This window comes from Momordica charantia (genome assembly GCF_013281855.1).
Source record: "Momordica charantia cultivar OHB3-1 chromosome 8 unlocalized genomic scaffold, Mcharantia_2.0 BLBB01000008.1, whole genome shotgun sequence".
In the NCBI taxonomy this organism is placed as follows: Eukaryota; Viridiplantae; Streptophyta; class Magnoliopsida; order Cucurbitales; family Cucurbitaceae; genus Momordica; species Momordica charantia.
In genome coordinates this window covers 12,781,109-12,798,108 of record NW_028275166.1, presented here as the reverse complement: position 1 = coordinate 12,798,108, position 17,000 = coordinate 12,781,109, and the positions used below count along the sequence as shown (strand labels likewise).

General features: G+C 40.2%; 2 protein-coding genes across 2 annotated transcripts; both read right to left on the bottom strand.

Moving 5' to 3' along the window:
* Positions 1–7,396: 7,396 nt before the first annotated feature.
* On the bottom strand, positions 7,397–12,782 carry LOC111018364 (putative cyclic nucleotide-gated ion channel 8). Its single transcript, XM_088127403.1, has 6 exons — positions 10,196–12,782; positions 9,508–10,102; positions 9,118–9,330; positions 8,718–9,022; positions 8,517–8,628; positions 7,397–8,426 (listed from the first exon to the last, which is right to left on the bottom strand). The coding sequence occupies exons 1-6, from the start codon at positions 10,255–10,257 to the stop codon at positions 7,509–7,511; spliced, it is 2,205 nt and encodes a 734-aa protein (XP_087983529.1). The 5' UTR covers positions 10,258–12,782; the 3' UTR covers positions 7,397–7,508.
* A 135-nt stretch (positions 12,783–12,917) lies between these two features.
* Positions 12,918–16,212, bottom strand: LOC111018383 (seed maturation-like protein). Its single transcript, XM_022294437.2, has 5 exons — positions 15,560–16,212; positions 15,202–15,448; positions 13,914–14,012; positions 13,571–13,785; positions 12,918–13,098 (listed from the first exon to the last, which is right to left on the bottom strand). The coding sequence occupies exons 1-5, from the start codon at positions 16,012–16,014 to the stop codon at positions 13,023–13,025; spliced, it is 1,092 nt and encodes a 363-aa protein (XP_022150129.1). The 5' UTR covers positions 16,015–16,212; the 3' UTR covers positions 12,918–13,022.
* Between the last annotated feature and the right edge of the window lie 788 nt (positions 16,213–17,000).

The window sequence follows — 17,000 nt, the reverse complement described above, 5'->3', positions numbered from 1 at the left end:
TCCATGCCTCCGACAGCTCCGAGGCGTTCCGCCCGACTTCACGGGACGTCTGTCCCGTCCTCCCCTCGAGGTCATCCAGGGAGCTCCTATCAAGCCTCAATCTTCCCTTTCTCTGGCCCATATTATGTTGATGCTGATGGGACAGCTTACCTGGAAAGAGCATTTGGTCTTTGGCAAGGCCTCGGCGACTCATCAAGCGGGTCGGATTTTGGCCTGTCAAATCCTCAGCACAGTATCAGCACGTGCCTTAGTGATCTCCACCAGGTGAGTGCTTTGTAGCTTCAAGTATTTGCCATAGCATCCTCTCCTAATGTCGATTTCTGTCCTTGGCAGATTTTCAATCGTCTGGTGGTATTCTCGGGTTGGGTTGCTGATGAAATTAACCACTTCCGCTGTCATTAGACTCCTCGGGAGGAGTTGGAACAGGCCATTTCTTCCTTGAACCAGGCCAACAGCCTTCTGGAGGGTACCCAACGTGAGTTAGAAACGGAGAAGAGAAAATCTCGAGACGAGCTGGCTAACCTGCAGAGGAGACTTGACGAGGCAGACGCTCGACTCTCTAATTCTGAATTCTTGGCCAGAGAATTCAAGAAAACTCAGGAGTACGTCGACCTGCAAAACTCTGCCATGGAGTGCAGTGTTTCCTGGTCTCTTCGCCAGGTTTCTACTCAACACCCTGACATTGACTTTTCCTTCCTCCCGGAGCGTTTTAGAGCCGAGCATGACACTCTTGACGACATGGATGATGACGACGACGAGTAATAAGGTAGCTTGAGCGAGTCGCTTTACTGTGTTTAGTGTCTCGTTGACTTTTATGTGTTTTGTCACTATGTTGCTTGTATTTCTTTTTGGAATTATCAATTAACCCTCTTACCAATCACTTATTGGCTTACGGCTCCATCTATGATGGGGTTTTGTTGCTTTCATTTCCGTAGGTTTCTAACCCGTTGGCCATAACCAATGGTTTTATACCCGTTGTTGGTTTTTTACTCCATCTCATGTTTTAACCGTGCTAGGTCAATCGCCTCGCTTCTGGTTTGGCCATGTTGAGATTGTTTAATTGTTCTTTCCAAATGTGTCTATTAAAGTAGATTCATGCCCCATCGCACGTGGTCGGCGTCGAGTGGTGGTCGGACCCGAGCCTTGCTCAGTCGAAAATAACGCCTATTGACAAAAATAGGCTACCAAATATTTATCTCATAGTTCAAAATTGCCGATTAATGTAGATTTGTGCCCGTTCGCACTCGGCCCTGAGCCCTGCTCGACCTGCTCGGCTAGAGCTGGTTTTACCATCGTCGTGTAGAGTTGGATTTACCAAGCTCACGTCGCCGAGTAGTCGGTACCTATGGCCCCCTATTCTCAAGGTAATGTATTGTCAATATCTTTTGAGAGTACGCTTGTAGACGAGGCAAGGTGTTTTATCAAAGTCGCTTGGCATCTCGTTTTGAATTTAGAAGACATAGTTGATAGAGAACCAAACAAATGAATACTTTATTGAATAAAAGAAATAATAATCAGAAATCTTACTAAATGTAGAGAAACAAAAACAACCACACTTGAAGGAAAAAAGGAAAGATCAACAACCCCCCTTAGTAGAAGTCCTGTCGTTACCCCTCATTGAGATATAGTAGCATTCCAGCGACACTTGTTGTTCTCCTTTATCTCTCATACTCCACCCGGTGTTGGGAACTTCATGGACTGGTGGTATGTGGATGGTATCGCTTTGAGCATATGCATTGTCGGTCTTCCCAATATTGCATTGTAGGAGGATGTGTAGTTAACGACCAAAAAGTCCACCATCTTGGTAACACTTTTCGGCCCGCTTCCGAACATTACAGACAACTCTATCCTCCCTTCGGGAATGACCTGTTCCCCTCCAAATCCTACCAACAGTGTTGAGTTGCTCTTGAGCACTTTTTCTCCTAGATCCATAGCTTTATAGGCCGTCTAGGAGATGATATCTGCCGAGCTGCCCCCATCCACCAAAATTCGATGTACTTTCACATTTGCTATCTTCAAAGCGATAACCAGTGCATCATTATGAGGGTGGAGGAAGTGAGTCGCCTCGTCCTCTGAAAACTCGATCGTCACCAGCCGGTCTGTAATACACGCGTGGTAGACCTCATTTTGTTTGCGGTTCGCCCTAGCTTCTTGCACATCTGCCTTTATTTTTCTCCCAGATTCTCTCTCTATTAGGCCTCCTATTATAGTTCGAATCTCTCGAGCAGGGGACTTGTCGCTTTCGCCGTTTTGTGTCGCTTTAGAGTCCTCTACATACTCTTTGAGGTAGCCCATTCGGATTAGCCCTTTCACCTCTTCCTTGAGATCAAAACAATCCTGAGTTGCATGGCCGTGATCCTGGTGGAAAAGGCAATATCAGCCTTTACTTCGTTTAGTTGATGGGGCCTTCATCCTCTCCGGCCACTTAAGCAACCTTTGGTCTTTGATCTCCATCAGCACTTGCTCGAGTGGAACGGTGGTCGGGGTATACTTTTCAAATTTTTGGGGTGGATCTTTCTGGCTACTCCGATCCCTCTTCTCCCATCTCGACCTCGGTGGTTTATCTCCCGACCTCTCCCTCTTTTGGTCGGTTCGCTTTTCGTCTGGCTCCCTTTTTGAGTAAAAGAACTCACCAGCGCTCATGTACCTCTGAGCTCGGCTCAGCTCCTCCGAGAAGGTACTCGGTGTTTTCTTTCTGAACGAAAATGACAAATGCTCATCCCTGACGCCGGACATGAAGGCTAGCAGAGATACAGTGTCTGTAAGGCCTTCTACCTGCAGCTTTTCCTCGTTGAACCGAGCTACGTAGTTGTGTAGACTCTCTTTCGTCCTCTGTTTAATAGTTAAAAGATAAGCCACGGGTCAGCTCCGACACCGTCCCCCTACAAACAGGGTCACGAATGCTCTGGCCAGGCTCTTGAAACTCGAGATTGACCCTCGTTTTAATTGTCGGAACCATATTCTGGCTGACTCGTTTAATGTAGTTGAGAATACCCAGCACCTGACCGCCTCTGACACCCCGTAGATAGAAAAGCTCAAAGGGTTGTGGGCAGAGGAACTTCCCAACGCATTATGGGCCTACAGAACAACACCTTGTACTTCGACAGGAGAAACGCCATTTTCATTATCATTTGGCTCTGAAGTGGTAGTGCCAGTCGAAATTGGACTCCCCTCCCCAATGGTAGAGCAGTTCAGTCTACTTGACAACAACGAATCCGTAAAGCTCTACCTCGACTTATTAGAAGAACATCGAGAAACAGCACGGCTACGACAGCTGAATACAAAAATCGAATAGCTCGATACTACAACTCGAAGGTTAAGAAACGTGACTTTAAAGAAGGTGATCTGGTGTTAAGAAAGATTATGCCCAATACTAAAGATTCAACTAGCGGTGCGTTTGGGCCAACATGGAAGGGCCCATACAAAGTCACTAAAGTGGTGCGAATAGGCACTTATGCTTTAGAAGACCAACGGGGGAAGACCTTACTACACCCGTGGCACGCCAAACACCTCAAAAGATACTACCACTAGTTCGACATATTTCTAGACATTTTTTATGTTTCTCCATTATTTGGACCAACTAAGCTTATTGTAACTAAATCTTCGACAGGACGATCTTCCTACTAATAAAGTATTCGACATTCGACGTGATACTTGAGTTTTTATGTTCATTCTGAAATAAATTTCTCAAGCAGGGGGCATCATATGAATATCTACATATCTACGACCTGAATATCTACATATCTAGGACCAATCAAGAAACTCAACATTGGGACGGACCTAGAAGCAGGCCGAAAAGCTAAAAGCCAATCAGTGAAACCAGGGAAAAGAATCTCGAAGTGCTGAAAAAGGCATGCGTACAAGCCCAGCATGGTTAAAACAGAAAACAGACAAGCCTAACCGATCAACGAAACCCACGGGTAGAAAATCATATGGCAAAAGCCAAAATAGGTTAAAAACCCGAGGGTGTTGATTTAACTTGGGGTAAAAAACCGGCAGAAGCCAAATATGTTAGAAACCTAAAGGTGCCGACTAAACTCAGGGTATAAAAGCCATTGGCAAAAGCCAAGTGGGTTAGAAACCCGAGAGTAAACCCTGAGGTATAAAACATGGGCAAAAGCCAAATAGGTTAGAAACCCAAATGTATCGACATTAGTTCTGTTAAAGTTAGATCCCAAGGCCAAAAGTAAATGGTTTAAACTCAGATGAGAATAAAACCAGGCTCAGGAGACTTGATTATGATCAACGAAAATTGGAAAAAACTTCCAATTCATGAATAGTATTGACAAGTTCAAGGCACAAAACCAGTGGCAGGAACCAAGCACTGAAATCCAAAATTGGATCAAAAGCTTTTGGTAGAAGCCCTGTGCGTTAGCAACCTTCTCATTTTTAGCCACTGATATACAATGATCTCGTGGTAACGACAAGCGACAAGTACTCTCAAAACAAAGATCTTTACACAATTATTTGTCTTCTGTTTTAAGAGTGGGGGTCATTGTTATGGAGAACAAAAACGACCTAAAACGGGACAAGGAGTTGAAGTCTGAGATCATTGATTAGGGGAGACCGGCCCGTGACGTAACGGGCCGGCCCAAAGAACGACCTAACGCCGGGGCAGAGAACGAGGAAAGCGACTGGCGGAGAACTAACCTGGCCGAGAGGGCTCGGTCCCGTCCCCTGCTCGGTCTCGACCACTTCTCGACTCCCGACCACTTCTCGATCCCGACCACTTCTCGGTCCCAACCACTTCTCGGTCCCGACTCCTGCTCAGCCCACGTCCCAACCCATGAATCTCCAGCCTACGATCTACGATCCCTCGGGCCCTGCAAAGCCGAATTAGGATTTGGCTACGAAGGTTCTGGAATCATCTTCACCGCTATAAGTAGCAGTGAGATCCAACCCTGAAAAGGGGTGACTAATCTTTAGCTAATTATTTTCTCAACTCTCCTTCGCTAACTTAAGCATCGGAGCCCGTGTGACTAAGGTCACACCGGTTTAGATCGGTTTGATTTTGCAGGTATCGGTTCCCTTATCATCGGGTTTGGTGTGTGCGAGAAGAAGAGCCGGAGGGTCAAAATCCACGCATCAACAAAAGGCAATGGAATTTCGAACCTTTTAGTAAATGTTGATTACAAGAGGATTTCGTGGATTAAATACTGGCAACTAATACCTTTTGTATCTGTTAGGAAAAAAGAAAAAATGGATTATATATACTGAGAGTAGTGATGGGAGAGTTTTTGGATAGAATCTCTTCTGTATCACAGTAAGTAAAAAAATGGAAGTTTTTTGTGGGGATAAAAAGAGAGAGATTTTGGAGATGAAACACTTTATAAAAAATGAAGATTCTGGTATTGCACGTTTTGATATTCGATGAGAAATTGACACGATCCCCCTCCCTATGTGTAAAATGTGAGAGTGAAGGAGATATTCTTGGGAGAGATGGAGAAGTTAGTAAAACTTGAAGAGTGGGGGAGAGAGAAAGAGATAAATATGGAAGTGAGAGAAAGATATTAAAAGAAATTAAACAGAAATATTTATATATTTTAAAAAAATCTATTTTCTATTTTCTACTTTCATCTCTAAATCCATCATTTCAATTTCATTTTAATATATATTTTTTTTGTTATTTTATACCTTTTGTATTTTTAATAACAAATATCAAATAAAGTTAAAATGACCCAGACGCAATACGGTATCTACCCACGTGATCTTATTGGTTCACAAAACCTAAAAAATAAGCAGATATATAAATTGGAATCCACCATTGAAAAATAGAAGGCAACTCTCAATACCTGAAAGTAAAACAACTAGGGTTATAACCATACGCAGGATTAATAGACAAAAATGATTATGATAGGGTAACAATTTTACTTTCTGAGACCAAAAGAAAAGTTATTCTCCATCACTGTTTGGATTTCTCAGGGTGCTTTATAAGAGCCTAAATACCCTCATTATCCTCCTTTAAATAAGTTTAGTACATCCTCCCAAAATTTCACAACACCATATGTCAAGGGACAAAAATTTTAAAGAGATTATTTTATGTGAATCAGAGTCACTCAACTGTGCCACCAAGCACAATAATCATATCTCAGCAATTAGTGAGCATCAAGTCATCTATAAATACATTGATTATTGATTTGTGCTGTAAATCTCAACAATACGAAGAAAAAAAAATACATTAATAAGCTACCCCTTAGTTGCCAAATGTCGGACCTACCATTTGTACAAGTCTAACATAATATTATATGGATGAAAATTATAATTCAACCCTTTTATATAACATTACATTGGTTGGAAACCAAGCATGTTGCATTGCATAGATAACTATGGTTTAAAGAAAATATGAATAGTATATGAAATATCTACTGCATATATATTATAAATACAACGTTAAAACTCTCACTTAGGTATTATAATACAGAGATGTTAAAATTTATTAATAAAAAATTAATGTTTCTTTAAATTATTTTGTTAACATGCCTAGAAATAAACCTACAACACATCAGTATGTTAATAAAACAATAATTCAACGTAACAATCTCTCAATTAAAAAGCACATTTGAGAACTAAAGAAAATATAGAGAATTTTAAAAAAAATTAAAAACCAAATAAATAATACTTAGGTGCTAACATGTGATCATCTATCTTCATGCTTATCACCAACAAAAATTTTACATCTTTTTTAATTTTTTGAAAAAGCAAAAGCAATATCTCAATTTCTACATCTCTCTCATCTACTTATCAAAATTTTAATGATTTTAATGATGATCACCAAAAAATGGTCAGACAGTTACAAGGCCTCGTTTACTTACAAGAAATCAGAATGAGAATGGATCATACTGAAAATCAATCGAAATGAGAATGTCATTCATTTGATGCATGTTGTTTACTCAAAATATACCTCTTTCTCCTTTCTAGCTAATTATAAACTAATACTGTTTTTTAAAAATAGTAATAAAATATATTTTATTACTATTTTATTGATAGTAAATATTTTTTTTATCGTAACAATTTATTTAATATTAACAAATAATAAATAATTAAATTAAATTACATTAACTAAAATAATTTTTAATAATCACCCCCTTAAGCAAAAACTTTTTAAATTTTATTGTTCAAATATTTAGTAATAATGAATTAATACAGTGATATTAATTAATAATAACAAAGTAAATTTAAAAAGTTAAAAAATTAAATAGAAATTTGTAATATTTTATAATAAAATCAAATGATTAGTAGTCTAAATAGTAAAAATATAAAATAATTAATTATTGTAAAGAGTCCTGAATAAGAAATGAGAATGAAATCCAGGATTAACAGAGAAGAGTAAGAATGATTACACTATTTTAACACAGTGATTGCAAAGTTGGATATGTCACCAGTGGAATCCAATCCATAAAAATTTTGATTATTCTCATTCCTCGAGTAAACCGGGTCTAAATATTGTTCAAATAAAACCAAGAAAAATCTAGAAAGTGGAGGGAGGATTTGAAACCCTGTTTCTGTTTCTACTCTCCCTTGTAGACGGAAAAATCGGGCTCGGGGGGCTTCTGCAAAGAGATCAAGGTCCTCCCGCTGATGTTGCGCATCCGGTGGCCCCGCAGCGCATTGGCCGCAAATCTCGAAGCAAGAATGGTGGCTCCCAGCCGCGACGAGCTGTACGCCGCAGCCTCCGCCTCCGCCTCCTCCTCCTCCTCCTTCCGCCTCAGCTCCGCCAGCTTCCTCTTCGAGTACCGCCGCCACGCCGCCTGAATGAAGCACGACGCCCACGTCCGCCACTGCTGCGAGTAGAACCGGAACGTGTGCTGCACTTGCCGGCTGTGCAGCCGCCGGAACTGGGTCGCCACGAACTTCAGCTCCTCCGCCTCCAACGCGAACGCCTCCACCTCCGCCAGCGCGTGCACCGTACGCGTCGAGGATGGCAGGTTGGCGCCGGACTTGGGGTCGAGCGCCCACGTCAGCAGCTCCTCCCCACAGAAGTCGCCTTCCTTGAGGACGCCGCGGTTGAAGAAGCCGCTCCGGCCGCCGTCGGTGGTGACGCTCTCGAGGCGGCCGCGGATGATGAACAGCATTTCGTCCACTGGGTCTCCTTCTCGCACAATGTACGTGTTCTCCGTGTACAGCGTTGGCTTCAGCCGCTCGCATATGGCGTCCAGCAACCGCTCGTCCATGTTCGCAAACAGAGGCACCCTTCGCACCAAGTTCAGACACAGATGGCGTTTTATGTCTCTCCTCAGATCTTTGGGCAGACTTTGGACCAAGCTCTCTTCGTCCACTCCTCTGGTCTCCAGCCATTTGTACTGATCGTAGCGCCTAACTTTTTCTCTCAAGTCCATCGGAAGTAGCCGGTGGTGCATCCACTGCTCCGAGTCTCGCCTCTTGATGCGCATCTCCTCAAGCCGGACCGTCAGAGATTGAAGGTACGTCTGTTGTTGCCAGTAGAATTAAAGCTAGTAACTTCTTCAATAAATGTTGCCAATGGAATTAAGGGATGGTAAAGATCTAATCTTGCTTACTTGCATGTTTCCAATCAAGAGGGCAAAAAGAAGAAGGCCAGAGATTGCTATGAGGATGGAAAAGATGATCTCTCCAGGATAGGTACTGGTGAGCAGGCCCTGACCAAGCGTACTGTTGGAAACACAGACCATGGAAAGTTTGAAGAATGTAAAGGGAAATGGGTGAAGGGGAAGAAGGAAAATGGTGGAGTTAAAATGGACCTCAAGTTTTGCAAGCCCCACCACAAGCAGTAGCAGAACTTGGGGAAGAAAGGCTTGGCCTGGACAATGCCGGAGGCGATGGCTTGAGTGTAAATGCCGTAGTTGAAGGGCAAGTAGTCGCCGATGGCGGAGCAGGCCTTGGTCAGAACCTGGACGCTGATGTTTCGCCATTCCTTATATCCAGACATATGCTTGTTCCCGCAGTAGAGATAGTTTATGTTGCACTTCCCGCTCGCTTTGCACGCCTGCCTCCAACACGCGTCGTTCCTCTCCACCGCCAGCAAGTACCAGAACGCTCCTGCAATCTGTCAAGAAACTGTTCATCAATTTCAAACCATATTCACATTTATTTAGATTCAGTTTCTTAGGAACAACACAATCTTGGCTTGGCTCGGCTTACATGACTGGCAAGCATGTAGAGGAGCAGATAGTAAGCAGCTCCAGCCCAGGCGGATTCTGCAAAAACTCCTGCCGTCTTCTTAAGCTCTATGTTCAGAGGAATGAATCTGATGAATCTGGGAATGTACTGAAGAAACACTATGTTTAACAACGCTTGCTTCGTCGCCAACACCTCCGAACCTTTTGATCTGTGAAGAAACCTCCAAACCACCACCTGAGCCACAGTTATGTAATGCAAATCAAATCAAATATAATGACAAGGGAGATAATTGACCTCTGTCTGATCATGTTCTTAACTAATACTAACGTAGGACTTTATTTGCATTCTTCTTGCAAACCCAACAAAATCAATGTAAAGAATTCATTTAAGAAATTGTAGCACAGCACAGACCTGAGGCAGAGGCAGAACGGAGAGAAAATCCGCGACGAAGTAGCGCTGGAGATAGCGCTTGGCGATCTCGGCCGGATCGATGACAAGCTCGCCGCGGCCAAACACCCTCGACGATGGCGCAATGTAAGCCGTCCGAAACTGAAAGCCCATCCGAATGAGGTAAAAGACATCGACGATGGTGCGCATGGTGGTGGTGGCGGTGGCAAGGGGAGAGTCCATGCCGAGGCAGTAGGAGGCGTGGTTGAACGTGGGGAGGTAGAAGAATAGGGGATCAATGGAGACCGAGAGGATGCAGGCCACCACGAACAGCTTGTTCCAGAACAGCAGCGATTTGTCCTGCGGGTCGAAGATCTTCTGGTCCGAGACCTTGAGATCCTCCGGGAAGATGACGCGGGAGACGCTCGACTGGAGGGAGCGGCCGAGGGTGACCAGCCCGTCGGAGCTCCTCTGGACGCCGCGCCGGAACGTTTTCGACGCGTTTCGGTGCTTCGATCGGCTCGTAAATGGCAGTGGGAGGCCCTCTAGCTTGAATCGGCATCTCTTCATCCCGCTCGTTCCTGATGGCATTGACAAGTTTGAATCCAAATCATCCAACCTGACCACACAACAACCATTCAAACATTCGATTGAATCCACAAATTAGAATGTAATCGATGATTTAGGTTTTGAAGAATTGAATGTAAGGTACCTCACAAATTTCTCTTTGTGGCCGCCGATGTACTGCGATTTGTATCCACCACAATCGAACATTTTGTGGAAATGGAGAACATAGATGCCAAAGTTGATCGCCGATGAATCACACTACGGAATCTCTGCCTTCTCTTCTCCAATTGGGTCCCATTTCTGCAAATCAGAACCTCTGTTCATTGTTTTTTTTTTTTTTTTCTGGATTTCGAACAACTAGGATTTGAAATGGTAGCATCCGGTGGTGGGAGGGAAATTTGTCTCTACTTTTTCTTTCTTTTTCTTTCCCTCGTTTTCCATTGGAGATCCAATTTTCTCGCAGGGTTGTGTTTCTATATTTAGAAAATGGAACATTTGTTTCCATTTTTCTTCCCTTTTCTCTTGAAAATTGGTTGAATCGAACTCTTCCATACAGAAATTTCTTTGGATTCCGATTGGAACTGCCATTGTTCCACATTTTCTTTCCTCTGTATCGGTGAGCTTCGTCTTGGGTTTTATTCGTCTCTGTTTCACCTTTCTTCGGCTAAATATTTGTTTATTTTATTTTAATGATAAAACTTTTTAAAATGTAGCCGTTCAACTTTCAAATATATTTTCTTTTTCGTTATAAATCTTCAAAAAGGTCTACTCTAGTCCCCAACATTCAAGCAATGGTTAAAACTTAGAAGTATGAAATATTGTTTTGGTAGATGTATTTTCACCATAGTTTTAATTTTGTTAATTTTAAAAGTTTCAAAATATCTATTTTTACCAATTTATTTTTAATTTTTATCTCATTTTTTCAATTATAATTTTATTATCACACTTCACTTGTTAAAATTTTTTTGGAAAAATGTAAAAATGGCCTAAAATTTTTTTGATTTTAGGATATTGACCCAGATCTAAAAAAAGAAAAAAGTTTTTCTAACCTTTCTTTTCTTTGGACGACGAAGGTGAGATTACAAAAATACTCTTATATTTTAAAATAATGGTTTTGGGTCAAATTGAATTTGATGGTTTTGGAGATATGGATTGTTGTACTCGAAAAAAAAATAAAAGTAAAAAAAATCTATATAAATGAAAGTAAAAGAATTCGATTCTGAGCCATTTTGTTCTTCCTCATTGGAAAAAATGGAAGACAATAGACTCATCTTTGGAAAGAAAAAATAGAAGAGTGGTTGATGGTTGAAAAAAATGAAAGTGAAGGTTGTGTGTTTGAACAAAGACAAAGAGGGTTCCACAATTTATACGAGGATTGAGATAAATTTGCTTTAATCTTGATCAATCTTTTTGTTAATTGGGATCGTTGAAATTAAATGGACATACATCTTGAGCATGAAAAATACACCGTGACACGTGGACTTGACGATTCAACTCGGTGTCATCCGAGTCGTCAATAAAGCCGACAGGATAGATCAAGTTTGCATGTTTTAGATTAAAAGCTGACTGAGGTTTTTCACCTCAGGCCCAACAACCAACAGTCACAATCGCCAATCGGAGCAATTACAACGACCTTGTCCCCAAATTCAAGATGCAATGCTCAATCTACTGAAAGATCTCAAACCATTGCATCAAGACCCTAACCAACGAGATATAACCAACGAGATAGGTCAAACTATTACTGTTTCCACCAAGATCACGGCCATCATACCTCTGATTGTTACGACTTGAAGTAACACATTGAAGGCTTGATTCGACAAAGCTACTTCAAGAAGTACGTCAGTAAGAAGGATCGAGAGCAGTGAAAAATACGAGAAAAAGGGAGAGGTCCAAGACCCCTCAAAAGCGTGAGGATTGACCTCCAGTGATCAACACTATTCACGAAGGACCTAATGGAGGCCAATTTGGCCACAAATGCAAAGAGCTAGCTTGTGAAGCTCGAAATGAGATCGGATCAATATAGGCGAAGCCAAAGGTCTGTCTTGTCACTTTCTCAAATGTCGACCTACAAGCCATCCACCTGCCTCACAAAGACGTCTTGGTCATAGTTCCCAATATCGACCATGTTATGGTGCGACGTGGCTTCATAGATGCTGGCACCTCGACCAACATTCTATCCCTCTCGACCTACATAACTTCTGGATGGGGAAAAGCTCAGTTGAAGAAAAGCTCGACACCTTTAATTGGTTTCTCAAGGGAAAGTGTCATTTCAGAAGGATGTATCGAACTCCCTATCACTCTTGGCGAGGGAGATACTCGAATTACCCAAATAGACAAGAAAAAGTTAAAAATATATTTATTATAGAATGTAAATAAATAAAAAGAGAAAGAAGAGTTATAAGTGAAAGAAAATTGAACGAGAAAACATTTAGATAAAGAAAAGTGAAATTTGAGAATGAGAAAAGTTTGGAAAAAATATTAAATTTGTATAGAGAGAGAATATCATTAGAAAATATTAAATTGATTTTCTATTTTTTAAAAACAAAAAAATAAAAACCAGTTCTCAACCATATATGGTTTTTGTTTTTTAAAATCAGAAAACTAAAAAAAAAACAATAAAACCAAAAATCAAAACCTAAAAACAGAAATGGTTATCGGGCCCTGCATGTGAAAATATAAAGACCAAATCAAACAAGTACAGTTCGAGACCATTAATTACTTACTACTCCCACATTCATTATGGAAAAAAGGAGAAACTTCATGGATTTGAGACAATTAAGAACGAAGGGGATACCTCAATAGCTGGGACCTTTTCGATTGCTCGTTCGAGAACTTCGATATTTTGCTTTGGTAATCATAAGTAAATATAAGAGAGGCTAAAATATTCCTTTTATTGAAGAACAATTATAGAAGGTATAGACATAATATAAAGCTAAGGGGGGAAGTACAGAGAGAATGTACACTTCCTTCTCTTATAACAACCCAACGACACAGCTTAACTGCAGTCTATTCTCCAAGCTCCTCAAGTGATGACCCAATAACATACACCTGCAGCAGTAAATTGCTTCAACAAGTTAGCTCCTTGGGCATGGCTCATTTCTCGAGTATTGTGCACACAAGAAACTAAAATAAGGATTAAAAGACATTGTAATTCATCCAAGTGACTGATTTACTCCATACATTTAACATGTAACAATTCAGTCCGTATAGTTCAAAATTTGTAATGATTTACTCTCTAGACTTTAGCATGCGACTATAGTTTAGTATGTCACTATTTAGTCTTTATAGTTTGAAATGTGAGATGATCAACCTCTATAGTTTAAAATTTGTAAAATTTGCAAAAATTTAGTTTGTAACATGAAAATCTCATTAAGTTGTAATGGGATTTCTTAAGTGTAGGTCAATAAATCACTCAAGGCCCAAATTCATGAGAGGGACTAAATAGCAAGTTTCCATAAATCCAAAACTAAAAGAAATATATACTTAAAGATAACATGAAGGCCAATGAGTGCCAACTAACCAGAACAAGAGTTTTGCAAGGTAATCCCGAGAAGTGCCTACAGTATCATAAAACTCATCGCCAGCATTAGCAAGTTTCCCTAAATCCGCCACACTCGAATCCTCAACGAAAGTAGAGCTAGCATCATCTTTAAAGAACCTTTGCAATATGTTTCCAACAAGCTCATGAATGATTTCCTCCACCTCCAACGTAGATGGTTTGCAGAGTTCAGTCACCTAAAACAAATAAAACATGGAGGTGTTCAACAGCTTGGGCACCGACCAGCATCGGCCTACTGGCGAGATGGAAAATAAAGGCAGCTAAGCACAAAAGTAAAGCTATAGAAGTAAAAACAATGAAGTACCATATTTGAATCCAAAGAACGCAGATACTCTAACAAATTGTTCCTATTTCCTCTGCCATATTCCATCTGCATGTTTTCTTGCTTCCGAGTATTTAGTTCCTGGCACATTCAGAACAAAAATATGGGAAGGTAAAGCCAGAGAATCATAAAGATTTTTCTTTCCCTCAAGTAAGATGCAGGGGCGTGCATTTAACAAGCCAGAAAAAACGTTTAACCCCATCCCAATAGACAGGAAGACGAAGACCACCCTATCTTAACTGAATGAAATATACTAAAAAGGCAGATAATATCAGTAAGCAATCAAGCAGTTGTTTATTTCGCCTTAATGGCTTAATCCATAGAATAAAAATTAAGGGCGCCTGAATATGATTAAACCTAAGAGTAAGAGCGTTAGCTGATAGCAGGTTACGTCAACCACAAAACAACAAATCTGAGCATGTACTACTAAACTTGATAGCCAATATGATGATTTCTTTGGCTAAATTGGAGTCCAGATCTATTATGATGAATCACATCATCTAACAGAAGATATTTTCCCACCAAATTCATAACCTCTAACCGGATGCCCCCTAAATAACCAAGATAAAGATGGTGACAATGAACTTCATGAAATATAAGCCAATAACAAAACAAAACTACTGAATCTCACTACAAATACTTCCAAAATGTTGCAAAACTACGTAAATAGCTGAAAGGGAAGAGAAAACATGTACTACTTCAATTGTTCAAGCCCTCAATAGTATAACTAATTACAGGAGTCTAATAACATCTTGTCTTTGATTATATATAGAAACTGATTTATTTATGGCGTCTGACAAGCAATTACTAATTGAATGATAATAAGTTTAAAATCAAATTTGTTGTGAAACATATGATAATCCTTAACAAAAAGATTCAGTAGACCATTAGACATAAAAAACTAAGAATGCAATTATATACAGAGATAACGTGGTAACTCCTCGTCTCGAGTATGAATTATGATACACGCACTAACTTACATAGCTAATATTATCAAACTAGAGTTCTATCCAACAGACTTTACATCTTAAAATAGTAAATTAAACCTTTCATTTTGTTGTTTATTAGAAATTAAATCATCATAAATAAATGAAAGGCTATGGCCCCATTTAGGATAATTTCTTTTCAGAACTAATATTTTATTTTAATAAAAAGAGAAATTAGAAATGATTTTAAGAATTCAGCTCGGCAAGTCATGGGTGGACGATAAGTAGAACTAAATTATTGCCAATTAGCACGACTGGAAATTGTAAACTCCGTAAACCCTTACATCCTTGAGATTCGATAATTCCGACTGCAATTGCTGGATGTACTTCAACGCCTCGGGGGGCAAATCGGTTAAGAGACGAGGCCTTGTTCTATCCAAATCTTCCACATCGGAATCAACGCCAACAAGAGTCTCCTCAACGTCCGAAACTTCCATTGGTTTTGATCTGTTCAAACCCGTCAAATTATCCGGCGAGATGTCGAAATTCCTCATCAAAGACAGCCGATACTCCGCGTTCCAGAGGGTGTACCTGTGCAGACCAACTCATCTCAATTCCGAAAGTCCCATTGAATACAACACCTAAAGCAATAACAATTCCACCAAACTTCCATAAAAAGCAAAGAATCGATCAACTTATTACCCGGTGATAATTGACGAAGAGAGGATGTTATGGAGAGGGTTTTTTGAAACCCTAACGGTGACAGCGAACTGATCGGACGGAAGCAAACCCAACATTGAAGAGATAGTCTGCTTCATCGAATCCTTCGCAGCATCAGAGACGCCATTGGAAATATCGGAGGTATCGAGCGGTTCAATCCGCTTAAGCATGTTCGCGATTACGGAGAATCCGCGATCGAATTTCAACTTCCGAGTGGAAACGAAGTCATCGGAAACTCCACCGCCATCCACTCCCGAGACAAGGCAGCTCACAGTAGTTGCTCCAGACGAGCTGGTAAACCGCCGTCGTAGAACGCCGAGATGTGGAGACGAAAAAGAAGGCAACGACGGCGGCGGCGGTGGTTGGGGAGGGAGGCGTGGTTTAATTGAAAAGTCGGTGACGCGAGATAGGAAAAAAGCTCGAGCAGAGGCCGCCATGGGAGAGGGAAAAAAAAGCTTGGAAGATCCCCTCTGTGGACTGCTTGCTCTCGCAGCTTCTATCAATCAAAATCCCTCTCTCTCTCTCTCTCTCCCTCCTTTTTATATCAATCTTTCGGCAAGTTGTGAACACGCGGACACAAGACGCGATTTCAGTTCATATATCAAAGAACATATTCGTGAGTGAAAATTTGGGCTTCAAATAGAATCGCAGCTTAAATCCGCGAGTCCGAACTTTTTTATTTTTCATTTTTTATATTTCTTGGGGTGGACGGTTGGTGGGAATATTTATTTTTGAGGTGCAAAATGGGGAAAGTGGGGCAGTGGAATTTACAAAAATATCCAATTGTCGGGTCGGGTCGGGTCATATTGCAATTTATGAAAGACCTTTTTTTCTAACTTTTTTACATTGAAATCTTGGATTTTTCTTTTAAATATTACAAATTTTAAAACTTATTTCAAAATAATTTCATATATCAAACTTTATCACATGTAGGTCATCTCTGAATCTTTCAAAATATTTACATGCAGCTAAGTTTTTTTTCCCAACAAATTAATGTTTGAGACTGGCATAAGTCTCTTTCATATTATAATTACATTATAAGATTTATTCCATGTAGATTTTTTTTCTTAAAGTTGATTTCCTTAAATGAATAAACAATGTACATAAAAATTTAAAAGATTTTTCTCAACGCAAAGTGACTTCCAAACGTGGCACATGTGCCACATTTTATTTTATTTTTTCTCATAAAGGTATATTCTCTTTATTCAAGGTCAAATTTTGAAGATGACTGTAACATATTGTAAAAGGAAAAAGAAAATAACAACTTAATAAATAAGTGTATATCTTTTTAATTTTATGAACAATATATGGAAATCTTTTCTATTTTAATAAAAATCTACATCCGAATAAATCTCGTAATTCGATTATATTTTTTGAAATATTATAAATTTAACAAAAATGTAAGGAGATTTTGTTTTAGTAG

Excerpts from the sequence above, each read along its gene's own strand:
- LOC111018364 (XM_088127403.1), bottom strand. The coding sequence starts at position 10,257 with ATGTTCGATTGTGGTGGATACAAATCGCAGTACATCGGCGGCCACAAA. Across the intron at positions 8,629-8,717 it reads TGGGGCTTGCAAAACTTGAG|TACGCTTGGTCAGGGCCTGC; the intron begins GTCCATTTTAAC and ends TGTTTCCAACAG. Across the intron at positions 8,427-8,516 it reads TCTTGATTGGAAACATGCAA|ACGTACCTTCAATCTCTGAC; the intron begins GTAAGCAAGATT and ends TGGCAACAACAG.
- LOC111018383 (XM_022294437.2), bottom strand. The coding sequence starts at position 16,014 with ATGGCGGCCTCTGCTCGAGCTTTTTTCCTATCTCGCGTCACCGACTTT. Across the intron at positions 14,013-15,201 it reads AATTATCGAATCTCAAGGAT|GAACTAAATACTCGGAAGCA; the intron begins GTAAGGGTTTAC and ends TGAATGTGCCAG. Across the intron at positions 13,099-13,570 it reads CTTGCAAAACTCTTGTTCTG|GTGTATGTTATTGGGTCATC; the intron begins GTTAGTTGGCAC and ends TTACTGCTGCAG.